General features: G+C 39.3%; 1 protein-coding gene across 4 annotated transcripts; it reads right to left on the bottom strand.

Moving 5' to 3' along the window:
* Positions 1 to 167: 167 nt before the first annotated feature.
* IRAK2 (interleukin 1 receptor associated kinase 2) lies at positions 168 to 19885 on the bottom strand. 4 transcript variants are annotated; one of them, XM_052776455.1, is made up of 13 exons: positions 19677 to 19885; positions 17635 to 17814; positions 11418 to 11588; positions 10598 to 10704; positions 8943 to 9137; positions 8435 to 8499; positions 7855 to 7969; positions 7002 to 7111; positions 6422 to 6617; positions 5664 to 5726; positions 4401 to 4601; positions 3726 to 4242; positions 168 to 3315 (listed from the first exon to the last, which is right to left on the bottom strand). In XM_052776455.1, exons 1-13 carry the CDS (start codon positions 19861 to 19863, stop codon positions 3197 to 3199), a joined length of 2226 nt encoding a protein of 741 aa, XP_052632415.1. In that variant the 5' UTR covers positions 19864 to 19885; the 3' UTR covers positions 168 to 3196. The 4 variants fall into 4 exon arrangements, with proteins under 4 accessions (XP_052632415.1, XP_052632417.1, XP_052632418.1 ...); XM_052776457.1 differs by having other exon boundaries at positions 8943 to 9113; XM_052776458.1 differs by having other exon boundaries at positions 8943 to 9110.
* Between the last annotated feature and the right edge of the window lie 3333 nt (positions 19886 to 23218).

Genomic DNA, 23218 nt, shown 5'->3' with positions numbered 1-23218 from the left:
CTGGAATGCTTGAAGGTGTAGTCCAGTCTTTCAATTTAGGGAAATTTACCATTTACTTTAACAAATGGCAGCAACTGTATAAGATATAGCAAAGGAAATATGATTCATCAAATGTTAGGAAATGCATCTATTTCACTGTTGTCCAAAAAAACCAAAAAACCCTAGCACATGTTGGAAGCTGTGTATTTTATAGCATGGACATTTCATTTTTAGATGCAAAAATGTTCTAGTACAAAGGATACAGAAGATGCAGTCAATGGTTACAGAAAAATTTGCTGGTTTGTTACATAGCAATTAGTAACCTTGAAAACTGTGTAACGCAGCTTTCTTCACACTCTACATATGTAAATGCCTTTTCAGTTTTGCTAGTAGACATGATACTTCCATGTTTGTATTTATTCACATTATTAAAATTAAGCATACAAGAAAAAAATAGAATAATGTATCAATGAATTGGTAATTCTGACCATTAATCAACAACATAGGATGATGTTCAGTCTCTAGGTTTTAACTGCACCTTTGGGAGGTGCTAATCTCCAAATTAGTTTTACTTGCACAGTTCTATAGTTCTATAACAACTATATTTAAAAAAAAATTATATTCTGTGCCCTTATTCTAGTGTTCACAGATAAAAAAAAAAGCAGAGTTGTCCATTTTTGACAAAGAGCTACAATGTCTTAAGGATAAAGGATACTGTAGATTCTGCATCTAAACAACAATAAATGCCAGTTGTATCTCAGTAATCCTTGTAATTATTAATTTTAGAGTGACGTTTTTCTTTAGAGACACCTCAAAGGAAAAAATTAGCTATTTAACAGTGAATGAAGATAGAATAAACATGTTTGTACTAATAATTACTAATGATTAAGTGTGTGTAAAGAGACCTTGAGCTGCTTCCCTATGAACACAAATTTACCTAAAATAGGGTGGATTGAGACACATTTTTCTGTGCCATAAATCATGAAAAAGCAGGCTATAAAAAAGGGGGTTTTTTCAGTTTTTTTATTCACAGAGGTATTAGTAAATGGTAATGTATAAATTTGCCAAGTTGAGATTAAAACATACATTATACTGAATAGCCAAGTTATGTAACAGAGTACCATTATTGTAAGACTACGCAGTGTCTTATATATGTTACATTATATACTTACGTAACTCTACAAGACCATGTATCTCGCCTGAGAATATTTTAAAACTAACATGGAACAAGGCAAAGAGTAACAATTTCATTTTGTGACTAGAAGAGAACAAAACCTTTAAAGCATTTTTGTGAAACAGAACTGTGTCTAAATTATGTTTCTCAGTTCAAAAAACTTAGGTTTTCCATTCAGCTCTGGGGCGTGTCTATGTGCATTTCTTCGTGGAGGAGACCCGAGGTATTTACCATGGATCTCCCAAAATATACCCATGAAAAACAATTAATATTAAATTTTCAGTGCCATGAAGTATCTCAATAAAATCTCATGTAGAATTAAGCAGTTATTGATCAATCTGAGTACACTCAATATTTCTTATGTCAGTACCAGTGTTTTCTTGGTTTGATTCTGGTAAAATAAAAAACTGACACTGGCAAATATATAGACAGTATCCAAGGCACTTATAATTAAGGAATTTTACCAGTTTTTAGTGTAGAAATCAATTTGATAAATGTGTAGATGATTCTAATACTCAGGTCTTTAGCTAAAATAGTTTTTCCTGCTCATAATAGTACCTACAATGAACTAGGTACTGTACAAATATAGAAGATATGAGGCCTTAATTGGAGACCTTCCTGTAAAGCTAGGAAAACTATACCATTACACAATTCCAGTGAAAAGATTTGCATATAAATTCATATTTTTTAAAAATATTCCCTGAACTCCATTGTGAATTTTAGCCATTTCTGTACATCAGGCCCTATTACCTATGCTAAGAAGGCAGCAGTCACCTGTCTGTAAGCTGAGCTACATGTTCTGATAGTTCTTTTTGTTTATAATAAACCTGTATTTCCTTAGACTGCACAAGAATGGAATATACTGACAATATTACAAATAATAAATAGTCATAGCAATGAAAGTGACACTTTCTTAAGGGGGTTTTCACTTAATAATATGTATGATGGCATACAAGTTTCTATTTTTCTTCTTTTAAGCGTGATCACCAAGGCTGACCCCAAGGCTGCTAATGCTGGGTAAGCCAAGAGACACACAAAATGATTCCTCTCTGAGAATATGTGGTGAGCGTGGCACCATGAACAGGTCCGCTTGCTAGCTCATCTTTCACCGATTCTTTAACCCATTGCCAAAATAAATATAACAAATCAAATTTCAAGTGACCTATAACAAAATTAAAGATATTTTAAATTAAAAGCTTGTCCCTAATCCAAAATATACAACAATGACCATGTGAAACACAATGAGAAACCTTAACAACATGTAAAGGACACTTAGAAAAAAATAACTTCCAAAAATACTCTTACGAAGTATTAAACACTTAGAACTCCTGACAGTGGAACTTAAAGGTTAGACTTCAAATGGTGTCCTATGTATATACGTAGTAGAGCAGCTCATAGAGTAGACTAACATGGCTTAAATTACTTACAACTATGTTCAGTGCAATTCAAATTGAGATTGAGTCACATAGAATACATCTGAGAACTTGCATAAAAATTCCCCTCTCTGGTAATGCAGTGGTTTTGAGTTATGTGGACTAAGATTATACGGACTAGGATAGATTCATTTGAAAACTGAAACCTACTCCCATCTCTCTGAAGGCTTCCCTCTGCCTGTACACAGTGGGATAACAGTAAAGGGTATTGCTAACCAGTTGCTGATCAGTGCTTGCCCCGTAACTTCTAGGACTGTGTTTTTTTAATAAGACATACATTATATGTAGATGCTTTCTGAAATACACTGCAAAAGGATCCTAAATTATTTTGGCAATTGTTTGTGTTTGCCGTATCTTTTTACATTGCAGATGAAAAGGAAGAAGGCATTTCTGTTTACAGAGTGGCATTGTGCTTTAATTTGCTTTAGAACAGATATTTTCTGCTTCTTCTAAGTGTGATCACTTTTGTTTTCTTCAGTCAGGGCTAATGTTTCTGATCCAAATCTGCTACTTAACCTTATGTAAAAGGTACACTTTTACCACCCTTCTAATGAAGAGACAGTCCTTACTTCTTCTTCTGAGCTGGCCACTGCTAATAAATCCATCCAATTTATGATTCAAAAAGTTCAGAACTGTTTAATTTGTCTTCTTCATACAACAAAATATTTTCCATGAGCTTCTTTTTTTGATCATTTATCTTTATTTTCCAAGATGTCTCTCTGGCTGATGCTGAAAAATAAAAGCGCCCAAATATTCAGAAAAAAATCTATCTATTGTCTAAGGAATGGATGATAATTTTAAATTAAAAAACTAAAAAACCAAAAAACCAAAAAAAACCCAACAAAACCCCAAATCTGGCTTAGGAAAAAAATCTGATAGAAAACCAGAAAACATTTTGTAGATTTATTGGTAAAATCATAACCAAGGAGAAAAGATTTACTGAAATGTGTTTAGAAGTAGGAAGAAGAACCTAAGCAATTCTGGAGAAGAGTAATTTGTCCCTACTATTATAATACTAGAGCACTTTTACAAAGACTTTGGTTATCGTAACAGAAGCATGGGCAGATTTGTCAAAACAGCTTGAAGATCATGTGTGTTTGAATGTTCTGCATGCACCCTTCAGATTTATCTAGATTTACCTTGTGAAGAACATGAAGAGTCAAGGTCTGCATTTTTTTGTTGAAAGGTGCTCTGTGCAGTAGACTCTGTTTCCAAGACATCATCGCTTTTGGTGCATGCTGCATTTCTTTCCTGGAGTCCAATTGCAGGTTTTTCCTGCTTGATCCTGTCATCAGAGGCTGCCATATTTTCTGAATTGTTACAGCTGTTGCTAGATAGCTCATCTGTAGATCCTTCTGAAGGATTCCATACAAAACTACTTGATTCATCTGATTCACAAGGGACCCTTGACATTTGTCCGCAGTAAATGTCAGGTGACACAACTCCTCTTAAAGGTGTGCATGGATTGGCACTTGTCAGGATTACTGGCTGCATGCTGTCCTCTTTATTCTCCCCTGCAGAAGGCACATCCATGCTGAGACTAGTTGTCTCATCATCAGTTTCTTCTGGAGTGTTCATGGACAATCCAGAAGTGCTGCCTCCACAGATGTAATGCTCTCTTAATTTATTTTCAGCCATTTCCATAATTTCAAGCACCTGTTTTTAACAACAAAATCTGTGAATGCAGAATAATTCCTGTACCCCTGCTTACACATATTCTCCTACATCAACACTCTCAAAAATAAGTAAGGCATGAATGTTGTAGCTTCAGACCTTGCTGTCAGGAAGACTTGGTCATGTATTTAAAATATTACCTCTGCTATGTTAGAATTCTTCTTTCTCAGGCAAAGGCAGATGGCTGAGGCAAAATCAATAGCAACCTCTTCCAGCAAGTGTCCTGCTTTCCTGTCTAGGTATTTACAGCATATTTCCTTGGCAGCTAGCTTTTCAAAGTTTTTTACTTTGGAGTATGAGCTGTCTTTCGCTATTTGAATTTCATCAGCAATCATATCTTTCTATTCAAAGAAAAGAGATACATTAGTGAAGGAAAAATTAACACAAACATTTATTTCTATCTGAATCACTGAGAATATGAATCTTGCTATGTATTATTTGTTATTGCTCCTTGATGGCTGGTTTACAGACCTAAAAGCTTTAAGAATCTCTATTCATGCAACTGACAGAAATGTTTGTTTTCACAGGAGAGAAAAGGCCAAAGGTTTTTTCTGCATGTGTCTAATGTCAAATTCACTAAAGCAGACCCAGCTCTTCTAGGCTTATGACCATTTATAGGAATGAAAAATAATCAACACTGTATAAAGCAGCATTCTTGCACAGGACTTTTCAAACATTTCTTAAAGAAATCAGAAACCTAGGATCCTTTATTTTCTGAACCCATTTGAACATTGCTGAATTGCTTGGAAATAGTAAGAAAGAATACTATCGTTTTCCCCTCAAAGGCTTCAACAAGATGGCAAATCAGAAGAAGCGTATCCCATAGAAGGAATATAGGTGGAGTTTGTTTTCATGAAGATGGTTGTTAATGGCAATCAGTGAGCCTGGCCAGTTCTGGTTGCTTGTGAAAGTAGTTTGTGTAGTTCTAATCACAGCTTGGGCAAATTGGCCACAATATGAATTCCAGACACTACTGCAATATGCCAATGCCTGATAAACACGATGATGAGCAACTGCAGTTGCCGCCTACCCAGGTTTCCCCAGTTTGGCTCATAAGACCTCTTTCTGGCCCATAAAAAGCATGCAGCAGCATTTCAGCACAAAGCCTTGTCTCTTAAATAAGCATGTATTTAAACACCAGTTACTCTGGAATATCTCCTAACATCATCGGGCCAGCACTCATGAGTGTGGTATGTGAAATGGGAATATATATTCTGCTTCTGTCTAAAGGCAGGTAGGCTGTTGATGTTAATGGAACCAGGATATAGCTTCTAAACATCCCTTCTTCAGGATGTGTACAGCAGACTGCAAATAACAAACTGTATTACATAAAATGAAAATTCATTTTCTGACAGCAACCCCATTCACTCATGTTGGTATTCATTATTCCTGCTTTTTCTTACCAGATAAATAGGGTGTCTTCCTTCATCCAGTGCCTTAATCCCTGTCAGTATCTCTGCTAAGACCTAGAAAATACGTTTGAAAGGTAAAACAATTTGTTCAGAATTAATTTATTTTTAAAAACAAGTTTTGTAACTAAAGAAAAATTGAACTGCCAGGGCATTTTGAATTTCTTTTTTATTTCAGATGGCTTAACAATGCCAGATCTGGGCAATCTTTATGACACTTTAGATCTACCTCCAGAGCCAAGTCCAAATTTTATAGTTAGGTACAATAGATACTGTTGAAACAAAGGATGAGAAGAAAGTCATTCTAAATCTAGATAAGAAATCACACTGAACAGAGTAACTTTCTATTTAAATGGAAACACCTGGAGACAGCTGACATCATAAATTATCAATTATTTTAGTTGAAATTCCAAATTAACAGGTGATGTTTGTAGCAGTTCATGTGGCAAATCTGCAAGAATTCTGAGAACCTAACTGCAGTCTTTCTGCTACAATCAGCAGTAACAATTTTTTTGCAACAAGAAGCAACTTTGTTTCTGTTGTTCAAAAGATTCTCACCTCACTTTGCCACAAACTGAAGTATATTTGGAGTGTGAACATAATTAAAAACAGGATTTCAACACATTATATAGTCAGCAACTATGATATGAAATTGCCAGCAAAACAACTGTATGAGACCCAAGCTCTTATATCCAATTTCCTGTCTAGAAGCACCAAAGAATGCAACAGAACATGGAAAAAAGGCAACATACCACACCGCAGCCAAATATGTCAACTTTTTCTGTGAACTGCCCATGTCTGATAAAATCTTCTGGCAAATAAGTAAGAGAAGCTTGGAGGACTTTGGTTTTCATCATAGCATATTCTGATTTTTTATCAACAGAATACAATCGCAGACCTGAATGTCCAAGCTTTGGTGTAAAGTTTTCATCCAACAAGACATTTGAGCTGTGATAAAGGAAGGCAAATAACAATACCGGTCAAATAATTACTTTAACTTGAGGTAAAGAATTACAGTTTTATACTTTTAAAGTTAAGCACTGAAAGTTTGCAGCATTTGGCCTGCTGTGTATGAATGAGAGGATAAAGAATGGTAGAAAGAGAAAGGGGAAAAAACAAGCACTCCAGAAATTACTTCAAAAGAGTATACTTCCATCATTTAGAAAAGAGAGACAGATTCAACATAAAACAGTGAATGCCTTACAGAACAAGAGACAGCCAAAAGATACTGCAAATGGATTTCAAAACTGCATAAGCTTTCAGCCATTATTGTTAAAGAAATCCTGGAATGAACAGGTGACCAAGGAAGTGCTAATATGCCAAACCCCTCACCTTTTGATATTCCCATGAAGAATTCCAAAATTATGTAAATACTCTACAGCTCGGATGAGTCCTATAGAAATGCTAATGCGCATCTCCCAGGCCAGTGGAACAGAATCATCCTGCAAGGAAGTGAGGAAAAAAAATCATATTTTATAAAATAAAAAACTGTAAGACATTAGTAGTTTTGAAAACCAAAGACTTAGTTTTAGTCCCAGTCAAAAATCCTGCTGACCTAAATCAAAAGTTTGGTCCAAGGCAGAAACTGATGATTTCTAGGCCAAGGAAGAAACCTATTCTTATATATTGTGCTGCACGTTTTGCCTGCCATCGGACACAGTGAGATAAGGCTACCGCAAGGGTCATGCTTGTACAAATTACCAAGTACTGGCCATTATTGAGGCATAGCGCTGGTTTTGATGGATGGCTTCTTTTCTGATGTTTCTCTGCCCTATGATCTCCTCTGCAAACGCTCTTTCAGTAGGTGTGAACACTTCAAACTATTCCCTCTTAAGCCCTCGTAAAACTTCATAGCACATTATGCCAATGAATATGATGACGGATTCTACCGAAACATATTCCCAAATCCAGTGAAATATTACAATATGAATAGACACATTTTGCAGATTCTTTATTACTTTAAAAATCTAAAGGCTGCACAGCAGAAACTTCCTGTTGACCTGATCTGCTTTGCAGTAGAAAAACTGCAAAAGAGCTGCAGCCTTTGTACTACTTGCAGTAGAGATATTTGGGCACTTTTTTTTTTTTTTGGCTGTTCCTCAGAATTCAAAGAGATGCATACAATAACAGGACAGGACAGGACTTGTAACCACAGATAGCTAACAGACCCAGATTATTTGCTTACTTGACACTGAAGTTTGTTTTGTAGTGATCCATTAGGCAGGTATGGATATATCAGACAGTGCAATCCGGTTTCTACTGAGAAACCCAGCAGCTGCAAAATGTTGACATGAGAACACCTGCAGGCACAGATCAACAATAATTTGCAAATGAAGTCAGAGCAGCACAGAAAAATACATTCCTGAGATGGAATAAATTTCTAAATTCAAGGCAACTGGGAATTGTGTCCTGCAGCTGGGAGCACAGAATGGCCCTGAGCAGAACTGCAGAAGGCTAACCAACCCAGGAGCAAAGAGAGAGATCATTATAGCACAGCCCAGTTCTGAGCAGGTAGGAGGGGTACAAAGCTCCACAAGGCACCGCTCCCTCACCACCTCCAGGGCTGGCAGAGCTCAGCAGGGACCTGCAGCAGCACTGGGAGGCACGCTGCTTCCCCAGGTCTCCTGCAAAGGCAGTGCATAACCCCGCCGTCCCCAGAACAGCACAGTGCCTGGGAGACAGACACATCAGTCTTAAAGGAAACACACGGGCAACAGGCCACATGCAGGACATGCACAGGCTGCATTTGAAAGCCAACCACTTACCGAAAGCAAATCTGTACTTCCGTATGAAAGAATCTTTGGGTGGAATTTGGGCTTGTGCATTCCATCTGAAAAATTAAAACATGCAAGAGGATGTCAATAGTAATTATTAAGATGTTGTATTTATACAGATCTTTTAGCCTCTAGATGACAAGCTACTTTAGAAAATAGGCAAGTATCACTGGTGGCAACTTTGTGTCAAAGGCAACAATTAATTGAAAACTAGAACAGAACAGTGTAAAGACACCTCTGATCCAATCATCAATGCAGGTAGCTACATTGCAGGATACTCCCATGGACAGAGTTAATAAAACCACTCACATGAGTAAAGTATCTCTCATACGTGTTTGCTGAATCTAGGTTTACTTACTTTACATAACTTCCTTTTTACCTCTCCTCTTGTGTAGCTCTTCTGATCCCTTGCTCACACAATATTAAGCAACAGCTGCTAATGTTCGAGAGAGACTAATAACATACCCCTTCAAAGAAAAAGAAAAGGTGGAGTACTTGCCTCTTTCAGTCTTTTAATGACATACACTATGTTGTTTCTCTGACCTTTGTAGACATCCGCAAAAATACCTTCACAAATTCTGCTGTTGTCACTGAAGCCATTTGTAGCATTAGTAACTTCCCTCTGGGTCCACAAAAGGCTCCCGCTGGGGAGATCATTCATTGTCTCCTGCTGAGGCATAGAAGAGCTGCAAGGCTACACATTTGTAGAAGAAACAAGTTTATCTCATGAAAATTCATATGCTTTTTCCTTCTTTCAGGTGTCATATTTTCTTTTCCATGATTTGAGCAATCACTGTGATTGCTGAAACAAACTGTGAAAGGTACTGTGCAATCACTTATTAGGGTTTCCTTTTGTAATACCTGTCTTGATGTGTTTTGCTGATGTAAAATTTTTGCATAGTAGAAGATACTTGAAAACAGCTACCAATTTGCATTTCCACCTTTCCCAGAAAACAGACTTAGTTTTGTTTAAAAGTCCATATATTTATTTGAAGTGATGTTAGTTTAAGTTACAAAAAATATTAATCTTTATGGCCTGGGCATATATTAAGAAACACTTGGATCAGAAAGTAGGGTCCCTCATAACGTATTTATGTTCCGGTAGGAACTTCGCATCTACTTCTGAAGCATCTGGTGTCAGTTGCACAATAATTTGTTGCTTCCAGTGTGGCAAGTTCTAATGCCAATTGTTATTACACTTCCACTGTAGCCTAATCATGCAGCTTTCACAACCTGAATGTGCTCCAGACTTGAGAAAACAAAACATTAACTCCCTCTCAAGAAACGCTGAAACTGCTGCATTCTTTGTAGCAATCTTCTCATCTGGCTGGTACTCTTGAACCATATTATTTTGGAAGAGTTTAAAGTCTTAAAACAAAATCTTCTTTAAAAAAACTCAAACAAAATAAACCAAGGAAAACAGGCCAAGACAGAACCGTGATGGGACCAGAGTGTGCACTGGGGTCTGGGAAACACTCTGAGAACCCACAGGACAGATCTAGCTAGACTAGAGAGCTATAGGGAGGAAGGAACAGGAGACTGTGTGCTGAAATCATTAGGAACATGAGAAAAACTTCACAATGAGATGGTTAAGCACTGGAACAGGGGCTCAGAGAGGGGATGGAACCTTCATCCTTGCAGATTTTCAACTGTCAGCTACACAAGGCTCTGGGCAACCTGACTTAAATTTGATACTAGCCCAGTTTTGAGGAGAAACCACCTTTTCAGTATAAAATTAAACTAGAAGTAGTATGCCATTCTGACTAGTCAGTGGTATATTTTGCCCTGTCCTATGATCATACCAGAGGTGTTAAGTCCGCTGTAAAATCTATACTGGAAATTCCTTCAAAATTAATTGCTATTTGTGGGCATGTTATCCACATGACATCCATAGCATGCTGAGCTATGCAGTATGCAATATTGTTAATTTTTTCCCTCACTGGTCCTTCACTGTCAAAAAAAGTGATGTAAACTGTAAGTAATCTAATTGAAGCATTAGTATTATATTCAGTCCGAACAAATAGTAATCAAGCCCCACTTTTTCACTAGGTCTGTATTTTATACAAGTAGAGGGATAAACTTTAACTGAAAAACCACAGAATGTCATAAAGACAATTTTCATTGTTATAATCAATGAGTACTAAAGGGATTTACCTTCACACTTGATGAGACAGGAGGATTTGACTGTAAGGATTTCAAAAGGTGTCTTGGGGGAGGTGGTGGAGAAGGGAGTGAATACAACGCTCCTTCAGAAACAGCACCTGAAATTGAAATAACAGCATTGAAAATACACCTTATTTTTGTAATACCACAGCCTGTGACTAATTATGAAGGTCTGAGGTATTTTGTTGAATTTCCTAACCAGCGATAATCTGTGACAAGCTGTCAAAATGTGAAATACTGTGTGAAGATAGGGAGCTACTTTCCTGGTTCCCCTTTGCAAGATGATTATGCAGATCTCTCTAGTCCTGGCTCGAGGACATAGAGCTCCCTATGTCTACACTGTTGGTCAGATGCTCTCCTCATTATGTCCTGTGGTTCTGCTCCCTCCCTTTCCCAGGCAGAGGGACCTGCTGACCCGTGCACAGCTCTCTTCTGTCCTAGATTTATTTTGCATGGAGAGAGGGACATGGGGCAGGAAATGTATGCATTGATCTAGACTTAGTACGGAGCGAGGACGGGACCAGGGTGTTCACAGAGATCTGGGAGATGTCTTGAGATCCCACAGGATAGATATAGCCAGCATCTCTCAAGGCCAAGAGAGCTATAGGAAGGAGGAACAGGAGGCCATGGGCTAAAGTTAGAAACAAACAGGTCAGGAGACAACAGTGCTAGGAAAAAGGCAAATATTCAAATGTGACCATTCTGAAGAGCAATATATTCATTATACTATACTGAAAGCGAAAGGGAAGCAGTCTTGTCTATATGGCCATTTCAATGTTAGAGCAAATTCAAAATCTATTACTTTACTCACTATCTGCTGCTGATACTCCCAGATATGAAGAGTCTGGTGATGGCAACAGACTTATCTCATTTTCTCTCTCTCTCTTTTTGTTTTCTGTGGGAGTTAAAGATACATTCTCCTGTTTAAGCGGCTCTACCAGCTTTTCTTTTTCAGAGTTGGTAATATTAGAGGCTGATGTCCCTTCAAAAGAGAACAAAGGAAAGACGAAGATTACTGGGGAAAATAGATACTGACTCTCATTAGTTATCAGGAAATAATCCTAGTCAGAAAAACAGACTGTAAATTAACATGAACATTAAAATGAAGATTCAAGCAATTTATTGTTAAATTGCTGGAATACTATTGGTATCTAAATTCAGACCATATTCATTACATTAACTACTACTGAAAATTAATAAGAAGTGATAGCTTCACATAAATACCAGTGATGACTATGCAAAAGATACACAATCTCTTACAATAAGAAATTAACAATAATAGTGTATTTATTTTGTCATTTTCTATACAGCATCCTTCAGCCAATAATCTCAAATCACAAATATCTCCCAGCCTAAAGAAGGCATCTAGTTCTTTGTTAATTGTCATGGGATTGGGAGGAAGTTTGACAGAGTTGTATTGGTTTTAATCAGTTAAATATTTTAGGACTATTTTCAATTGTGTGGTTTTAGTGTCATGACCATGCTCATTCCCAGAAATCACCTTCCTATATAGAACTAGTTGCAATAATCATACTTTTACTCATGAACAGAAAGAAACAAACTGGAGACAATCTAGGGAAAACATAAAAATGGTCAAAGGTCAAGACTCATATATAAGGAAAAATTAAAGGCCAAATTATTGATTCATTACAACTCTCAAAGATTCTATGTTGTACACAGCTTGGCAAAATCTCAGAATCAGGCCTGAAAAAGCAACTCGAATTCTGGTTAAGAGAAATACAAAGACGCTTCCAGCATACATGGACTTGAAAAATATGTACATCTTAGAGGGAATTATTATAATTAGATTAGGCTACAGTTAGGGTGGGAAAAAAATAAAGTAAAAAAATTCAAGATACTGTGATATACAAGGCTGTCAAAATCTCCTGAAGAAGCAGCTGAATTCTTATCCATGAATACATTTAAAACTGAGGTTGAAAAGGAGCTTGGAAATGCCCAGTGTGCACTAGGGGTGATATAAGGACTGCCTAATAACAACATTTTCCTGGTTGTAGTTCTAAACTTTTGTCTCTCCCTGGCACCTTTTATCAGCAATAGTTTTAGCATTTCCTTAAAAATCAAAATTGATGTTTTATTTTTATATAAAAGAAAATAAGCACGAGTATTAATACAAGGGGGTTTTTGTCATGCTGTTTTATCAGCTTTGTATCTTAAGCATGGTGGTGATCTTGGGATCAAAAGCTGCAGGCCTCTGTTTGCATTTGAAATCAGATAATAGCTTTGTGGGGTTTTTTTGTACAAACAAAGCATTGGGAGTATCTGAAACAAGCAGGAAGCACTATGTTTCATTTATAATCTATGCTCCTTACGATAAACCAAGATTCAGTAGAACTGTGTAAGAGACAACAAGCTATGACAGTTTCAGCATACTAAAGGTTGAAGAGTTAGGAGTATATAAAAGCAACAACAGTAGAAGTGGGCATGTTCATGTCAGGCAAGTTTTTTCCTTTGACCTCTACTTGCGGTTTGTACCCATAGGTTTGTCACCTATGAATGCAGGTTTGAATGAAACTAGGTCTTCAAACTAAAACTCAGAAAAACCAGGTATGTTTCTTTATTACTGTGTCAGAATGCTATGAAATCCCAGATTTTACAGGTTTTTGAAATCATCCATGAAACAGTCTGCAGGCCTTTAGTCAAAACTGACAGTCCCTGTATTCTGCAGTTGCTGGCTTTTCCCTCCTGTACTTTAACCTAGAAGTCTCTAAAATTAGAATCGCTTCCCTCTTTCAACATATTTTTCAGGGTTTTTAATGAATTTTGCAACTTCCTGCACATCAAACATGTCACTGCTGAAACTAAAGAACTGACATTAAAACAAAAAACCCACCACCAACAACAAAAAAAAATCATTATTATGGACATCTGGAAGTAGGACTAGAGTAGTGCAAGAAATTGCTGAAGGGAGGTAGAATTCTCCTGGAAGTAATCTGCCAGCAAAACATCTACCCATGTGTTGCATCTGATTGCTTTAAATCAGAATGAATAGCATTACGGTGATATAAGGACCACTTAGTTTTCTAAAGTGCCCAATAGAACTAGCAGTGTATTCTCTGTATCTCCCCAAGAAGATCACCTGAGTTAAGCATATTCAGATATAGATAAAAAAGCAGAAATAGAGGGTAAAGTCTTCAAAGATTTGTCTAAACCTAGAAAGATCCTGCTAGAAATCACTTCTGCTTATGACTGAGCACACAGTGGAATGCCCGCATTGAGTTAATTCTAGAAAACATTAACTACTTCCACATGGCAGAACAACAAAATAATCCAGACTTTCTGCCACTTAAATTAATATGAAGCTTTGTTATGGACTTCAATATAAGTCTTCAATAAGACTATTATAAGTTTTTTAAAAAGATCACTTCATTGTAGTTTTACAATTTATTGCATTTGAATTGATCTGGGACAAAAAATAATATTGATCATGCAAAAACGTAACTAAAAAATGATGACTCCACAGGATTTGTCTCCTCCTTCCTCTTTTAAACCCTCTTTATCTAGCCTTCACATTGCTTTACAGAATTCAGAGTCAAAACCAAAGTCACTTCTAACTCCTTATGAAGGCCTTCATGGAACAGTCCTGTATTGTAGTTCACCCATTGTCACAAAGGAACTCAGAGAAACAAAGGTATGTTAGATATATTACACCAATTCAGTGTCTTAATGAGCTGAATTGAGTATGTCCATTTCTTGCCATGATCTCTTAATACTTACTTTCCCTATTTACTACCTAGCCCACAGAAATCATGATAAGACCCCTGTTTACTTGCACTGGCCAACTACAGTTTTTAGAAACCAAGCTTTTCCTTAGAAATCACCAAAGTGTACTCCTCCAGCCTGGAGGAAGTTGATTGGATTTTATTTTTAACAAGGGGAAAACCCTCAGTTTTTGCAGCTTGTGGCAAGTGAAGCCCCCAAAATCTCAGACATGTTTTTGAGAGAGCTCAAAAAAAAAAAAAAGGTAAATCACAGAAGCACAAGAGAAAGCAGGTAATCCCCTCTTGTCCCAGAGGCTGAAGTCAGGCGCATATTGCACAAGCTACAGTGATATTTATATACCACTTAAAACCAGTTGGACAAACGGAGGGATGATGAATGTTTCCGTGCAGTGATGATGAGTATTCTTGTCTGTGTTGTATCTTTATTTTTAATGGTGATGTTGCTGGAAGCTGCTCTTGGCTTGAAAGCCTGATTCTTTGCATTTTGCATAATCAGAGACAAATCTTACTTGGTTCTTGTGTAAGCAATCTTGCTAGGGGCTTTAAAATGCTGCCTCTCAGGATTTGATCTGGTGTGATATTCTGGCCTTTGCACAAAGGACCAGGCCTAATGATCAGAGATCCTCTGTGCAGCCTCTGGGTTTCCAGGGGGTTGTTTTACAGAATGTGCTATACATCAGCTTGAATCCTACAATGTTGCGGTTTGCAAGCAATAGCTCTCTGATATTAAATACGTGAAGCTTCTCTTGGAGTGATTCACCACTGCAATGTGCTGAACTAATCTCAGTTTGAAATCTACTCATGGTCTTGTTTTAAAGGCCTGTAATTACAAGAAAAGAAAACCCTCTACTTTGGGGTAAAAGCAGCAGCATCTCAGTTGTTACAACAAATAATTTTTCTAAGCTCTCTGAACTCAGCTTCTGCAAAAATGGCAAAATTAACCCACATGGGAAAGAAATGGCATTGTACCTAGCTGAACAAAACCAGCCTTTTCCATGACAGATAAAAATTACATTGAAAATTGTTGCTGCTATTATGTAGTGGTAAAAACATACAGTAATTTTTGAATTTCAGTTTTTATGTTTCTCGGAAGGAGAATGCAGGTAGTTTTTTTTTTTTTATTAAATCACAATGTATAAAGCCAGGTTACAGAAAGGTCAATGAACTCTGTAAAGGAAAACAAGCCATCCATAAACAAAGGTAAGCCCCAGAATGCGTTCTGACAGGGAAAGAAGGCAAGGACTGTAACTAATGAGAATTTAAGGTGTGGTAGGTTATACTGTGTTATATAAGAGCACTCAGAAACTGTATGGACTAGGAATCAGCTGTGTTAAATGCTGAACAGAGCAAAAGTGTCACCACATCATGGAAGCCACCCTCTACTCCAGAGTATCCATAAAAATACCATTATCAGGGAGCCAGGCTTATTACATTGGTGATATCCAGATCAGATTTATTCAATGTATAGATTAAAAAATAAAAAATAAATCAAGATTTTGTTTTCCATCCTGTCCACTAGACTGGACCCTCAAAGTCACGGTCACTGTGACTAAGTAACACTTGGATTACTGATACACAAATTAAAACAGATTCAAGTTCGCTTTCCTGGAGCTTGCTTTGCTTCGCTGAGGAATGAGGAGTAAGAATTGTTACAGTCTCCTAAATGGAATGCTGTGACTGAATTCAGTCAGAAAGTGGATCTGCTGAAACAAAAGGCTGCATATGAGTGATGGTAAAATCAGTTATACTGAGCAATGCTCTTGTTAGGGTCTGTGGTTATTGTGTTTGGTGTACTAAGACAGAATTTGCTTGAAGGCTGCTTGTAATATTCCTTTTTTAAAAAAAAGAAAATAGAATTTTAGAATACCATTGTTAAAGATTTTTTTCTGCCATACCAAAATGAACGTTAGAAGTCATGCTAATGCCAGGAAACTACGGAAAAACAGCAGTGCTACACAAAGAAATGCTGTGGCAAGAAACCCATGATGCATTATTGGACTTTCCAAAAGAAAGGCCTCTAGCTGCTGTGCAGCGAATGCCAGCTGCACCTCTGACTGCTGGTTGCCCTGCCCTGTGGAGGCTGGCTGCTGTTTTGCAATAGCCACCCCTGTCGACGACAGCTTCCCTGTCACAGGATGTGAAGAGCAGATGGTGCTCCTCCAGATATTTTCCACCTGTGGAAGCGTATGCCCTCAGAAGCTTTGACCGTTTCCCATCTAAACCTGGATAGTACTTCTCCACGCATTTTTTGCCACATAACAAAAATCTGTGATTTTTCTTTCTAGTAATTCTGTATGGAGAACTGGCAAAATTCATACAAACATCTGATTTCCAGAGAGTAGATTTTTGGTGGGAATGTGGTCCACTCAACTTTTTGGGACAACTCAATACAGAAAGACAGTATGTTATCCAGGGTTCAACAGATTTGGTGGTAGAACTGGATTAAGGTACAATTTGGCTTACAAAAATGGACAGCTGCAATTTAAATGTAATTTCAATGGAGAAAAATGGAAAGGAAAATTATATTTAAAAGTGTTGTGATTTCTATAAGGCAATGGTTTACCTTAACTAGGCACACTGAGTTCAAATACTAATCATCCTATCTCAAAAAAGATAAATCTGAAATAGAGTAAACTGGAGATAGGCAAGAAGAACTACATACAAGAGTTAGAAAAGACTACAGGTGTTTAATTTATGGGGAGATCGAGGAGAACATATGATAGGAATAGAGAAAGATGAAGTGAGATAAAGAAATAGTAATATAGGTAGTCGATAAACCATTTCTCCCTTTCATAACCTTTTTCTTACGGTGCAGGAAAGCAGGCTGCATAGGCAGAACTGATTATATGTTTTTCTACTCTGAGTTTGTTGACAATTAGAGTATAATGACAAATTTTCACAGAGAAACAAGCATGTATGAAAAATTAAAACATTAATAATTCAGCTCTGTTTTGAAACCCTGTCTGATTCATGAAAGTACCACCCCTGGTTCAGACCACAGCAAAACTCTCTTTGGCACCTCTTGAAGCATCTAAGATGGTCACTACAAAGGTGGGATGATGAACTAGAGGGACCAGTGATTCCTCCTCTATGTCACCTCTTCCTTTCCCACCACAAATTTTATTTGAGCATGCAGAAAATCAGAATCGGTGGAGGAAATTTTAGAATTTGAGTATGAGACTCCCAGCAAAAAGTTTATTTCGCTAGCAAGACAGATTTACTGGGTTGGGTCTGGGTGCTCTAAGAAGCAGCACAGACTCCCTGCGGGAGGAAGGGGCAGCTACTCACAGTCCAGAATGACTTGAGCCGCTCGGTAGAGCTGCAGTCCTTGCAGCAGGTCCAGGAGCTGCTGCACCGTCGCCATTCTCACTCCCCACCACCACATGAGCTCTCTTGTTATGCTGATACCTGTCTTCTCCATGCACTTGATTTTCCGTAGCTCTGTTTGATCAGTTATCACGTAGGAGGCTAGTGGGAGACAACAGATATTTCTGTTTAAAAATTAGAAAAAACAAGCAAGTGCAAACAGGGAAAGCTAAGGTGCAAGACGCACTTTGCTTTTTCATGTGCACACTTTTAAAAGGAAGGCTCGCAATAAATTAGCTATGCGGACATGAAGAAAATTCCTAAAGTAAGATATACCTTTTATTCCTTCGACTATTCTGGAAAAAATGTTGTTCTATCAGAGACCCCAAAAGACAACCCAGTCACACTTTTCAGTGTATTTTTTTTCCCATAATCTTCCTTCACCTTAATACCTTGTACCAAAGTAAGTTCAGATTAAATTCCTGGTGTGATTCTCCCAAAATAGGTAACAGAAGTCAATGGTGAGACTGCACTCCCGTCTACATTACTAAATACCATGATTATGGTAAGCCAAATAGTAACTGAATCATCTGAGTTTTATTTACAGTCAGATAAACTTATTGGTGAAATGCGGCTATATTTTAAGAGCAGGAGGTAGCATGCTAAAGCTGACCCTATATAATTTGTCCCAATTCCTGAATGCGCACAGCATGCTGGTTACCCCTCTGTGCTCTTTTTGGCTGGCTTACCAGCATGTCATCCACCTCCCCTTATTTAGCGCCCACTAAATCCAACGCCCCTGGACAGCATCAGTGCTAGTTACAGCACCATGGGCTGGAGGGGGGCGAGGTAAAACAACAAAGGTGTCTAGGAATGCCCCTATATTTGGGATGGGGTTATGTCACAGCTTCCCCAGCTGTCAGCAAAAGGCTTTGCCGGCCCTGGGGAGCCCTCTCCCCGCCTGCTGCCGTCTGCAGGACAGGAGGTGGCAGCCCCAGCTCCTTAGGGCAGAGGGTCAGGGGAGAGAAGCCAGGAGGAACCGTGCTGAAACAGCGGTTTGTGACACACGGTTACCTTGTCCCTCTGTCCCGGGATTTTGTGTAAATTCGGCTGTGCTCATTTGTGGTCTCCGGGGGCGATACCCACCGAGGGTGCCTGTCTGACTCAGCCCCTCTCAGCTGACCCGCACCTGATGTGCTGCTTGATTAGCCCGAAGGAGAGAGGCTTGGGGCTGGGGGGTGCGTGTACAGAAACAAAGATTCCCGAGTTTGCACCTCAGCTGGCTTTAGAAGGACATTAGACATACAGCTTTATGCATCTGAAGACAGCAGAGACCGAGCCCACCCTAAGTCAGCAAGTTTAACTGGGGTAAGAGTTTACTCAGCAGAGGTGGTGAAGTCTTGAAAGAAATTAAATCATGTGAAATAAAGGAAGGTAGGCCAACTAAGAAAAGATCCAGGTTAGAATCGTTTGGACTGGGATACAGAAAAAAAGAAAAAAAACCTCAGGGACTACGTTTTCTATACTTATTAACTGGACACGGCCAGGACCAAGAAAAATAGGGGCAGTAAGTATGTGGGAATACACATGAAGTTAAGGAAGAAAGAAAAACATAGGATGTCGAAGCACACGTGAGGGATGTTGTAAAAACAGGCAAGTAGCAGAAGATCAAAGCGCAACGAGAGAGGGGAGTGTGAAAGAGAGCAGAGAGCGAGGGGAGGGAGCCTGGCTGCCCAGGAGAAGCCAAGGGAACACGGAAGTCTGGAATTCCACCTATTAATCAGAGGTTTCGCTTGATCCCGAAAACAGACTGGTGCACGGGAACTCCCTGTCTACAGGGTGTGCTCTTCTGAGCGCTGGGGAGCGACTGGGCCAGAGGCCCCGCGTGGGGATGGCCGCCTACCTCAGCCGGACCTCGCACCCCTCCACCACACATCCCAAACGCATGCCCCCATCGCCACCCCATCGGCTGGCCGAGCGCCGTCCCTGCCGCCAGCCCACCCGCCCCGCCGTCCCACCCTCACCGAATCGCATCCAGTCGTAGTCACTCAGGCAGTCCATCTTCTGGCAGAAATCCTCCAGCACCCAGGCAGGCATGCTGTGAATGTACAGGGCCGGGGGGGAGCCCCCCTTCAGGGCTAGGGGCGGCTGCTGCAGGGTCATGGCGTCGCGGTCCCTCTCCGGAGGGTCCTTTGTCCCCACCGTGGCCATCAGCAGCGGCCACGCATGGTGCTCGCCTCTGCCCCCTCCGCGTGCTGCAGAGGGCTGATTTTCTCCCCGAAGCTTCCTCTTCTCGAAGGGGCTGGCCTTGACAGCCTGCTCCCACCCCGGCACGACTTGCTCTTTGCTGGGCAAAGAGCCGAGCGACGCAGACGAGCGCTTCTTGCCAGGGCCAGACCACACTCTTCCTGCTCCGGCTGACGTCAGGCTCCGGCCCCAAATGCAAATCAGATTTTCCTCTCCACGAGCGCTTATTGCTCCAGCCTGGTTGCCAAATGTCAAGTTTTCACGTGACGGAGGCGAAAGATGCTTTCCTGCGCGTTACGCGCAGCTGGTATTGCCGACAGGCTGTGCAAGAGCTGCTTGCGGACAAAGCCAGATGCGTGTAGGTCGGGAAAGGCTGGCTGGCAGAGCCGGCTCGCCTGCTCTGCCCGGACGTCGGCCACGTCTCCAGGGCAGTCAGCTCGTGGTCTGTTCGCCCATAGGGGTGTAGATATGTGTGTGCGCGTGCACGCGTGTGTGTGTCTAAACAGAGATCCCCCTAAGAGCCACACCAAGCATGCTCCCCACCGTGGTGGGTGCTGTACAACCGGGGATCGGGAAGGCTTCAAAGATCTCACAAGATCTAAGAAAGTAATGCGTGCCAACAAAGAGGGCAGTAAAAAGCAGCGATGCTGCTGTCAGCCTGACTGTTGCCAGGATTTTACAATCATCGCAGCATATAGGGTTTCACTTATTATATGTAGTACGGTAGCAGATGCAGGGAGTGAGAAGTAAAAAAAAAAATCAACATTCGTCATATGGTCAGGTCTCACTAGTCAAGGATTAGGTTTAAAATACGTTCTTAAAGTCAACAATTTTTCTAAATTTTTCGGTTTTCCCGGTTTTTGTGTTTAACTCACTTCTGATAAAAATTTATAATTAATTAATTTGTCAGTGTACACGCTACAAATACTTCTGGCAAAATGACCTACTTGGAGAGCCCTACAGCTGTACCTCTGCCATCATGGGACAGTTTGCAATACATAATTGTAACCCATTCCTCCTTCTGTTCTTTTTGTTCATATTCAGCCCTAGGTCTTTTGTATTAATTGCAAACAGTACCTTAAGTTTTGAGAGCTTTTAATTTACTATTTCTTTATAACCCACATATATTTTACACTACAGCTAACTCTTGTTTTCAGTATCAAACTTTCAAACTTTGGCAGTTTTCTATACTTCTTGCCTCAGAAATCATGAACCTTTCAAGTACCATTAAAGTAACAATTAATTTCTCACCCCCACTGTAGCAAGGAAAGGCTGAAAAATGTGATATTAATGTAGCTAAAAGGTCAAAAGACAGAAAAAAAACCTAAACAAAAATATCCAAAGTGTATTCTTATTTAAAATATTGCATTTCAAGGATTGCCTTGGGACCTAGCTGTTTTAGCAGTAGTACTGTTTCAACAATAATAGTTATATTTATGGGGTTTTGCCCTCCCTTTTCCCTGGTTACTGTCCCTCTGACACATACCTAAATTCTCTGTCATGGAAAGATGATCAGAGTATCTCTGAAAGTCACATAAGATGAGATTGACATTTGTGTGGCAACGAACTGGATGAAAGCAGGAAGAACAGACACTTCTTTCCCTTGGGTACTGGAAAAAAAACTGTGAAACCTTCTGGACTGTCTGCCTCATGGGAAAACGAGGGGAATGAATGCATCCAACTGTGTGTATGGCTTCAGTTCTGCAATAAACATTATACGTAATAAAAGGTTTTACAAGGGAACTAAAATTTACTTTTTCAAATGCAGACTAGAATGATCCTATATATTCCTGTTGTTTAGCCTTTGCTTTCAAATAATGAGGTATTAGGCAGGACTCTGTACTACCACATGCTCTCCTTGAGCCCTTAGCACACCAAACGAATGTCAGAATAATTGGTTATTTCTCTGGTATTTTTCACCTTCAGCTGCAACCGGCCACTTCCTGCGCAGTGCATTCCCACCGGACCGCACTCGGCAGCTGCGTCGTGGAGCGGCAACTTTCACTCTAGTCCCGACCTCCCGCTCAACTTACTGCTGCTCCCGTGACTGTCAAATGAGACGGTCCTATGACTCCGACTGAAAACTACCCAAATTTTTAATGTAGTTGTCACAAGTAAATGACAACTTTCACTCATTACTAATCTAGCTGAGTAACTAGTAGGAGGCTCCATTTTCCAATGTTCCCGTCTTACAGGTCAGCTGGGGATTTCTCCAGTCTTTTTTTATTCTGACCCAAAGGAGCACTCCAGAACAGAAGAAATACACTTTCTTGCGTATGTTAAGCATATCTCCAGAAGTTTACCTATGTATAACATCTGGGTTTGTTGTTTATTTTTTTGTAAACATATTTTATCAACAGGAGTTCTTTAATGACCAAAAAATTTCTAGTATAACATTTATGCACCTGCTTTAACAATTCTAATTGAACAGACTTTTATGTCAATTACTTCCTTACACCTGTCAGTGCTTTGCACTTTGAATAAATACTCCAGCCAGGGGTTTGGCTGAAGAATGAAACCCAAATGATATCAGAAATATTATGAGCTATCGCATTCCAATGACAATATGTAATCAAATCATTTTTATGCTAGAATGCCTCTAAGTAAAAAAAAAAAAAAAAAAGATACACAGCTGGGCTGATGTTATTACTAAACTAGTCCATGGTAGGGTCTTGTGAGCATTTGATAATTGGACTCTTATGACAAGCCCAGGTAAAGGAAGGTGTTATTTAACATGCTCACAATCACTGCCATGTGGGTTAAAAAGACAAGACAGAAGCAGCAAGACCTGTAACAGTACTGTCAGATTGTGGTAAGAGGAGCAAATGTAACATCAGATGTGGCTCAGTGGACTGTAAAAACAAAACCTTGTCAGCTATTTGTGAAAGATGTTTTTAAGTGCTTATCTTAGAGAGGAAGTTGCTGAGTTTTTATACCTGACGTATGGGGGGAAAAAAAGGTACTTCTTGATTTGTCAACAGGAAAATCAACACTTAGATAGTATGTAAGAGCTAAAATTATCTAAGGAGTTACAGAATTCATATCACAAGGAAATGTATCCACACTGCAAGAAAACATGTGGGAGGAACAGGGGCGGCAGCTCCGTGAACAGGGTTCTGCATCGCACTTTGTATTTGTGTTCAGTCCCTTCCTCTCCCAGACTTCTTGCATAACTTTGGACAACTCAATTTCATCTGCAAAGTGGAAGCAGAATTTCCTTTGTTACCTTGTATAGGGAAAGTAAAGATTTCAAGCATGGATTGCCTCTTGCTATATATTAAGCAAGAGACAATTATTATTTTAAAAATAAAATACTTCC

Source organism: Harpia harpyja, chromosome Z (assembly GCF_026419915.1).
Source record: "Harpia harpyja isolate bHarHar1 chromosome Z, bHarHar1 primary haplotype, whole genome shotgun sequence".
Lineage (NCBI taxonomy): Eukaryota > Metazoa > Chordata > Aves > Accipitriformes > Accipitridae > Harpia > Harpia harpyja.
The sequence above is the reverse complement of the archived record's forward strand: the minus strand, read 5'-3'. Positions and strand labels throughout refer to the sequence as shown.

What these genes read in the sequence shown, in the direction of transcription:
- IRAK2 (XM_052776455.1), bottom strand. Translation starts at nt 19,863, where the DNA reads ATGGCCACGGTGGGGACAAAGGACCCTCCGGAGAGGGACCGCGACGCC. An exon ending in ACATATTTGGCTGCGGTGTG is followed by an intron (nt 5,727 to 6,421) that starts GTATGTTGCCTT and finishes CGTATTTTCTAG; the next exon opens with GTCTTAGCAGAGATACTGAC. An exon ending in CTCTTCATGTTCTTCACAAG is followed by an intron (nt 3,316 to 3,725) that starts GTAAATCTAGAT and finishes TTTATTTTTCAG; the next exon opens with CATCAGCCAGAGAGACATCT.